At 40.7% G+C, this 9,106-nt stretch overlaps 1 protein-coding gene across 1 annotated transcript; it reads right to left on the bottom strand.

Annotated features, from left to right (window-relative positions):
* Positions 1-1,014: 1,014 nt before the first annotated feature.
* LOC146961811 (visual system homeobox 2-like) lies at positions 1,015-7,167 on the bottom strand. Its single transcript, XM_085771120.1, has 5 exons — positions 6,416-7,167; positions 5,690-5,780; positions 4,896-5,019; positions 3,141-3,321; positions 1,015-2,083 (listed from the first exon to the last, which is right to left on the bottom strand). The coding sequence occupies exons 1-5, from the start codon at positions 7,089-7,091 to the stop codon at positions 1,764-1,766; spliced, it is 1,392 nt and encodes a 463-aa protein (XP_085627246.1). The 5' UTR covers positions 7,092-7,167; the 3' UTR covers positions 1,015-1,763.
* Positions 7,168-9,106: the final 1,939 nt, after the last annotated feature.

Raw genomic sequence — 9,106 nt, 5'->3', positions numbered from 1 at the left:
TTTAACATCAAATGCAAAAAGGAAAGACAAAGTGACTGTCGGGGTCAGATCCTGGAAAAACAACCCGTGACCGACAGTTCAGAGGACGGACTGTGTCGAAGTAAAAGTCTGTGGGTAATGATAGTGAATCACTGAGTAATAAATCCATAGTAGGTGCTGGTATATTAAAAGCGAAACTACTCTATTGTTGCAATGTGACGGTTCACTTCCGCTGGGAATAAACAACAACTCCTGCAGCGCCCCCCAGGCATCTTGCACCCTCGGAGACAGTCGGTGCTCATCTCCAGACATGACTGAACATTATATAATCTAATGCTTTTAATAGTAACGTGCATCTGATTTGATTTCAGGTTCAAGAAGAGAGATTATTCACATTTAGCTTATTCCTTCTTTGTTAAAAAAAAAAAAAAAAAAAAAAAGTGTAAACAGCCTATGCCTTTTAAAAATGTAAAGGTCCCATGCAGCCCAACTCTTTTCCATTGTTAAATTTGAAGCTTTGATATCCATGTTCATGGTTTTAGGTAGGTAAAAACAAATAGTTTTAGTTATTAATTATAAACATCACATTTTAGGTGAAAACTTGAGGAAACCAAGTCCTGGGGGCCACTTCTGGTGGACTGTAGCCTAAATGCTTTTTCGTGACATCACAAAGTAACATGAATCCAAGCGGCTCATTTTCTCAGTTTCTGTAACAGGCTGTCGGTACTTGGCTGTGTACTGAGCACTGTGATAGGCTACTTTCACAGTTTTAATATTGAGCATAGACCTACTTTATGAACAACAACAAGTTAGAAATTGTAAAATAAAGGACCTTTAACTACTGGACACTGGACGTCCATTCTCAGTCCAAAAACTGGAGGCTTCAAGTTTCCAAATCACAATAATGGATTTTAACGTGTTAGTTAGTTTTAAGCATCACAACTTCAACCTGCACATACATGTTTTAAAGGTTAATTAAGGTGATACAAAAACAAACTAGTCGAACAAGCAAAACACATATCTGAGTGGAGGTGCACTTTAAATAGTAACTTTTAATAGAGCTACAGTTACATTTATACAAAGACAAACAGATAGTTAATGTGAACTTTACATAATTGTACAGTATTAACTATTGGACAATATTTTTTAGTATTTACATCACAATTATTGAAATAGTTGAAATAAAATGAAGAGTGCCAGGTTTAACCGTGTTTTTTCATTTTCCCCGGCTGAAATTGGTCATCACAGGAGGTCAGAGGTCACAGTCAACTCCCAGTGAAGTCCTCAAACATGTTCACTGATAAAAAATCTTCAACCCAAGTTAAATACAAGCTGCCATGTCACAGAACTGTGAGGTTAAAGATATGTTTTAAAGAAAATAAATATATGTATATGTAAATCCAGCTCCGTGTGAGAACATTTTCCTAAAACGTCAGAGTGTTTAAGCTCCTTCTGTCTTTTACAGCGTCACTGAAACTGTGATGTGCAGTTTTTGTGACCTGTACAAACATTTCTATGAGTTAAATGGAGCCAAATAAGCCTTTTTCTCCCAAACCACAGGGAAACCTGAGCAGAGAAAAGTCTTTTTTTCCCCCATTTAAACATTTGAGCTGCAGGTTTGATCAACAGTATAAGTGCAGTGGCTTATTTAATAAGTTTATAGCTGGCTCCATGTTGCTTCCCCCCTCAGCTCAGCCAGTTAAAGAAGTCCTCTGCCTTTAAGAAGCTGTGTTTGCAAACTCTTTGCAGGTATTTCACCATCAGGCTGAACCTGGCAGCCTTTTTCAGTTTCTCTTCTCCTCCTCCACTGTTTCCTGCTCATCCTCAGCTTCCTCTTTGTGCGTCGAGCGGCCGTTTGTGCCGTTTGAAACTGTCCCGAGCATCTTGGCGCTGTGCTCCTGCGCCTTCGCCCGCAGCGCAGCGATACTGTTCTCTCTCAGCTCCTCTTTAGAAATCGGGGAGTTTGTGTCCTTCCTCTCTTTCTCCTTCTCTTTCTCTTCCTCCATCTCTCTGTCGGTTGGTTTCTCCTGTACTGGCGATGGGGGTGTGCAGCTGGTTTTGCCTGGATAGGTGTGTGTGGTTTCCACCGACTTCTTGTGCATACCTGTGAGGAAGACAGGATGAGATGTCGTACGGTTCAGAATAAGATTTAAGTCTTTTAATGGCTAAAATGAAGAAAAAAAACATTAACAAGGAATGTAACTATTGCTTACAAGTATGAAATCTTGTCTATTACTGAGCTATTTGACACTAAAAAGAGAGAATAACTATAGGCAGAGGAAGGATGGGTGGATCTTATTCAATTAGAGTCATCTCATTGATCTGAACTAATCAATTGACATGAGGTGAGAGAGGAGATTTGGTCTAATCTGACCTGATGGAGTAGGATTATCACTGTATCGACCGCTGCCTCTTATTGACACGCCGACACTTTTATTGGCTCCTAACCTGAGCAGGGCTAAGCTCCCACTTCCTGTTGTCAGGATTCATCTGTTCCCTGCAGTTCGATTTTTATCGGTTTCAGTCAGAAGTCACAGGGGAATTCATTTTGAGTTAACTTTTTTATTCATTTTAAGATTGTTCTGCTCTACATCCACTACTACTACTACTACTACATTCTACATCCAACATGTTGGACTTTCAGGATGATTCTGTCACAGTGGGAAAACGGCTGTGTTTATTCACATGTCCTATCCCACTCAGTCATGGTAATCTGTTTACTACAACAGAACCACTCAATTCCTCATTTATATTTTTATATTTGAAGAGTTCATTTGCAAAAGCAGATAAGTGCCATTTTGAAAAAAATGAGCTGAGGCTTTGTAATTATTCTTTGCATAGTGTTGTTTTTCAATAAAACTTTATTTTTTTGAGATATGTCTGTTTTGTTACATCTCAAAGTCACTCAACTTTGGTTTAAAAACGGAGTTATCTGCTTTTGCAAATGAACTCTTCATTTGCACATGTACAAGAAACTTGGATTATATTTGTAGGCCTATATGTACTTTCAATGTATGTGATTATCGTTACATTTAACCTTGAGCTGTGCTACTCCATCAATCAATAAAAGTACATCTTATCTTATCTTATCTATTTTTTTCTTATCTTATCTTATCTCACTGTGACACATAACACAACAGGATGATTCTGCAGCGACTCACCCAGTAACCACGGAGCGTACGACTCTGTGACTCCGTCCTTGGCCGACTTGAGGATGGACTCGGGCAGGGGGATGGAGTGACGGACCATGGCGCCGTACAGGCCGTACTCTGCCATCACGCTGCTGCGACCCCAGCACTTCTCCCTCTTCCTCCACTTGGCTCTGCGGTTCTGAAACCACACCTGCACAAACAACCGGCACAGCACGTAAGATAAGGTCAAACTAGATAAAACAAGATTTTATGAATGATGTAATTTCCCTGTATTAGATTAAATCTGTGCAAATAATGTGTCAACCAAAACATTCATGATCTGTCCTCTGTCACACTGATGGTCACATTTAAATGTGTTTTGCTCATTGTTACTTATATCCTTACAGTATTTGCCATAAAACATGGGGGGGCCTTTGATACCTGCCTTCTCAAACCATTGATTATAACTCTATTTATTCTTCCTTTTACAAAATCTTAGCATCAACCTGTCATCACTGCTTCTCTGTATAAATGCAGGACCAGTAAAACAATGACATCTGCTGGAGATTTAAAACAACAAAAGCTCTTGTTTCAGGCACTGGTTGTGAGAATAATAATCTCTCTTGAATGTTTTTTGCCTCGGCACCATCAGTAGAATGTCGCCTTTTGTCACTTGTGTGAGTGTGTGTGTGTGTGTGTGTGTGTGTGTGTGTGTGTGTGTGTGTGTGTGTGTGTGTGTGTGTGTGTGTGTGTGTGTGCGCTCCTGCATTATCCTCCCTCTGCCTAAATTGATTTCCACCATCCAGACTTTGTAATAGCCTCAGCAAGCTTGTGAATATGGATGAGGAAAACAGGGGGAGAAAAACAGCATCCTAAAATGGCCGGATGAGATTGTAGGGATGGTGTGTGTGTGTGTGTGTGTGTGTGTGTGTGTGTGTGTGTGCGTGTCTGTGCGTGTCTGTGTGAATCTGTGTGTGTCTGTGTGTGCGTCTTTTTCAGACCTGGAATTAAAAACGATCAAAGCCGAGCCGGGAAAGCTATTCAGGTAGATCTGATGATAACCTCCATCTCATAAAAAGATGGGCCTCAGATGAGCAATCATGCTTTTTGACAGCGACGGTGTGAGCGTGTGTGTGTGTGTGCGTGCGTGCATGCGTGTGTGTGTGTGTGTGTGTGTGTGAAGTGCTTCCTGCAAGAGGTGACCCCGGGGGCAAAGAGGCTGATTGAAAAATAAGTTAATTTCCAGGGCCAATCGATGGGGGACAGGAGCTCAAATATCACGGGAAATTAAAATGCTCATAACAGCCAGGCAGAGCCTCCGCTCAGCCGCTGACCTCTGCTAATTAATTTCCGTGTAGTTATCATTTCATTTTCAGCGCTGTGGCCCGCCGCTCGCAGGGAGAGAGGTGATAAGTTCTCCTCAATTAACTAATTACACTGAGAGGTTGAATTGGCTGCTAATGTGGGAGCTGGGGAGAGTTTGTGAGGATGATGATGGAGCAGATGACCCCACTCTGTTTGCCTGAATACTATCTATCTATCTATCTATCTATCTATCTATCTATCTATCTATCTATCTATCTATCTATCTATCTATCTATCTATCTATCTATCTATCTATTTATCTATCTATGCAGAACATAGTACCTAGATTATTTGGCTAAGCCTATATAAGTCTTAAAACAAGACAATTAAAGCATCTTCAGGATGTGAAATATTAGAAAAGCTAGGTAAATTTAACGCAGTGCTCTGACTGGACACATCTGCACAGACATGGACACACACCTGGATTCTGTCCTCAGGTAGCTCGGTCTTCATGGAGAGCATTTCTCGGGCGTACACATCGGGGTAGTGAGCTTCATTAAAAGCTTTCTCCAGCTCCTCCAGCTGATAGGAAGTGAAGATGGTTCTGCACACCAAGGAAAATGGAGCACATGAGAATAAATGCTATGAACCTGTACATTTTATTTTCTTCCATGTTTGTCTATTATTTGTCAAATAAATGAGGCTAAATCTGAAAATCTTACGAAACATTGAAATAGAATAATCACTAGATTATCCACATTTTCCAGCAATGAATTTTAAGTAAAATCAAGATCATGTAAAATAAGAAACATTTTTTTTCTTCTTCTTCTTTTTTTTTTTTTTTTTACCTCATGAAACAATTTTAAAAAAATTAAAATAAGAAAAATCAATGTCTATTTTTTCATTTCTATACCAAAGTGTACAAAACATTAACAGGTGATTTGATTTTTATTTCTAACAAAAAATGTGTTTATTTTTAAATCACAGCTGATCATGGTGATTTTAGAGGGAAAGAGGAATTTTTCTCTGCTTTCATATTAAATACAAACACCATTTAACCCCTAACACACATTACACACACAGAGGTGAAATGATGGTGTTTTTTTCGTTGGGATTTCATCACTGACACCAAACGAAAGCGGCCTGCTTTGAAACACGGCCTAGTACAGCAGATCTCATCATCGATGTAAAAAATAAAATACAGACACATTTCTGAATGTCTCTGTCTTGTCTTTACCGGGTTTAATAACCTACTGTATCTCTGTTGTCTTTACCTGTGTCGTCGTTTCTTTCTTTTCTTGCTCTGACTCATGGATGATTTACAGAATTTCTGGTCCCCGGAGGAGAAACTCATGTCATCAGAATCTGTGAGGAAACACATCACTCATCAACCTCAACATCAGCAATAAGAATAATAATTATAATTATTACTAATAATAATAATAATAACAATAATGATAATATAATAATAATAAATAACAACGATAACAAATACATGTCTTTTTTGTTAGTTTTTTTTCCAATAGCCTACATGTCTTTAAAAAAATAATTCTCCCTGGTGTCAAATAAATTATTTCTTAATTCTGAAGCCTGCAAAGAAAAGAAAAAGAAAGTGGAGAAGAAAAAATGAATAGGAAAAATTGAGTTTAAATTGTCTAATTATTTTAATCCCAACACGCGCTTCCCAGTATTTCCCCTTTTTTCGATGCATTGAAAAACAAAACGACAAAGGCCTGTAGATTCCGTGTGTTTTTTCAAAGTGAATCTTTCAGTCTCTTTTCGTTTTTGTTGCTCAGTTGCAGCGCGCGAAACCTTTGACACTTGCGCTCATTTTCTCCTTCTGTGGCGCAGGGAATTACTCTCACTATATGGATAAATAAACGGAAAATGTGATCTAAATGAACTTTGATTTTGTTCACTCTCGCCTCGCCATCAGAAACATGACATTGTGCATGTGTTAACCAGATGTACAGCAGCAGCATCTTGTGTCAGACACTCACCGGAGCTGGCGGAGTGCTGCGCCTCCATCTGCGCCTCCATGTGCGCCGCCGCAGCTCTGTGCAGCGGCTGCAGGTGCGCCGCGTTTTGCGCCTCTGACAGCACCTCCAGAAAAGCGGGCTGACTGTAAAACGAGTGTATTCCCTCCGGTCCCAGCAGACCCATGCCGACCCCGACCCCGACTCCTAGCCCGCCGTGACCGAGCGCCGACCTGGCGGCCAGGACGTGCGCCCTGTGCGGCAGAGCCTCCAGCGGCCGCCGCGGCGCCGCCGGGGGCTCCTTGTTGAGGCCGAGCAGCTCCTGGATCCCGAAGCCGGTGCGGCGGTGCACCGTGGGGGCCATCTTCCAGACAGGAGGCGGCTGCTGCTGCTGCTGCTGCTGCTGCTGCTGCTGCTGCTGCTGCTGCTGGGATCCCCCGTGGTTCACGCTGGTTTGAGAAGCTGGTTTCTGGTTATTCTCAGTGTCTGAAAGCACAACTCCCTCCTTCCCTGTCATGGTTGTGAAAGTGCACTTTTCTTTTCTCTTCTTTTTTTGTTTTTCACTCCGGAGTCCCTGGTGCAATGAGCGGAGTAGTAACTGCTCCTCCTCATCACGCTGCCCCTCTCCTCTGCTTTTTATCCAACAGGCAACAGGCGTCAGCCAATCACAGGAGAGGAGACAGCACACTGAAGTTTCCATCAGCCCCAATGAGCTTTATCCAAACACAAAGCAAATATGTGGTAATTACGTGTGACAGAACAGCCTGACTATATTTTAGAAACTGTGAGGCTGTGGATGGAGTCTGTCGAAGTCCCTGACGAATGGGCTAATAAGTGATGTCATCTCTTACGGTGTCAATCACCACTCACACTCATTGTTTTTTTGTTTTAGGCCTACATAAAAAGATTAATCTTAAATTTGATACCATATCGAATCTAGGAAAATAAAAGTATAGGCTACTTTATTTAGCCAGTTTTGACTTGAACTGAGAGAGCAGAAGGCAAAAGTAGTTCTTATTTCTATTTCATTTTATATATATTTTTAATCATAGCTCGTAACCTATATAAGCCAGAAAAGAGGATCAGAGATTTTACTTTCACTAACTCTTCGTGTTCTTGTTGCTGATGATCTAATCCAAACAGACTCGATGAAGCTTCAAGTCGAGGGAAAATCAGCTTGATTTGTCCAAAGTGAGAGACATGAGTGTGAAAATGTATAGTAGTAATATATAGGTCCCAAAAATGAAGAATCAGAGGCAAAGAGCAAATAATGCAGCTCAGTCTTATACATGAAAATGATGTAGAGCCAGTGCAAAGCTGTTTTTTAAAGATAAAATAGTGAGTTACCATTAACCAGTTAAAAAGGGGAGTCACTGCAAAATTATTTTCATTATTCTACTTAATTATTTCCCATTAAATATGCCAATAACACAACACTCATGTCTGCTCACAAGCAAGAGAAAACATAAATATTGGCCTAATAGAAAATTAAATGATTACATTTAAATAAATGCGTATAAACAATTTCTCTGACAGTTAATTGATCAATCCAGTTTGTTATTAGAAAGACAACACACTGATTGATCCGGTAGCTCCATCCCCAACGTCCCATATATAACTCACTCAGTGTGATTTGCATATCCCGGCCTGTCTTTGGTTGCTAGCTGTCTGCGCATCTGTTGATAGGTTATTAAGCTTTGTTTATTCTTTGACGGGTCACATGATAAAGAATACAATGTCCCAGTTCGGGGTATTTAGGACACACCAGGGTGGCAATTAAATACCAGACCAAAAAAAAAAAAACAGGGAGCAAATGCCAGTGCACAATAGCAACAGATTTATTTACCTCCTGAGGCTCAGCTGTTTGTTTTTTTATACTTGAGGTTTGGTATCAGACATAAAAAAAAAAAAAGTAAAGAAAAGCTGTGACTAAGACTGAAAGTGTTTCTGTGAAAGTGAGAGCAGAGACTTTTGGATCCGCCGGGGGAAATCACCTGCAGCTTCTCCTCACACTCATTCATCCAGATTCAAACAGCACTGAAATGTGAAATGAAGCGAAAAGATCCTCATCTTCCCGTCCGTCTTCACGACTTTAATCCTCACTAATCAGCCATTATTCAATTATTGCGCACCTTCAATTATCGTTAGCGGATCATTTGCGGCACGCTTTCGGACAGCTGGGTGGATAATTACGGAGAGAGAGGATGAGAGTTTATGGAGATGAGCGGACGCGCACGATGGAAGCGCAGATAGGGTTTTTTTTTTTATTATTATTTCATCAATGGGACATGTGGTGATGAATAAATAAAGGAAGAGGTTTCTCCCCGTGGGACCGTTTGGTGCCCGTGCGTCAGGCTGTCAGAGGCGGTCAAACCCACAGCAGGTTCACTGCTGCTTTGTAATCTGACCTGGGATCAGGAGATGTGGCAACAGTGGCATCAGGTCCTCATGGGCTCTGTTGTTCTCCTGCGTCCTATCGCTGAGATACTGTATCACGTTTTATTATCATTTTTTCATTTTTTAGTCTCCCTATAGTCTCTAACGTTTAGTTCGGGATTGGTTTCTGGATAATTTAGTCTTTATTTATTTCATAAGAAGTCAGTGTGAAAATCAAATCTTCAAAGTCAAATGGTCCAGATGTTACAAAGACCTAGAGAGGCTGAAATTACCCTCAGCATCTCATGAGAAGCTATTAGAGACATTTCATTAGAGGTG

Source organism: Trachurus japonicus, chromosome 24 (assembly GCF_045865225.1).
Source record: "Trachurus japonicus isolate A0001 chromosome 24, Traja_1.0".
NCBI lineage: Eukaryota > Metazoa > Chordata > Actinopteri > Carangiformes > Carangidae > Trachurus > Trachurus japonicus.
Note: the sequence above shows the minus strand (reverse complement) of the source record. Positions and strands in the feature narration are given on the sequence as shown.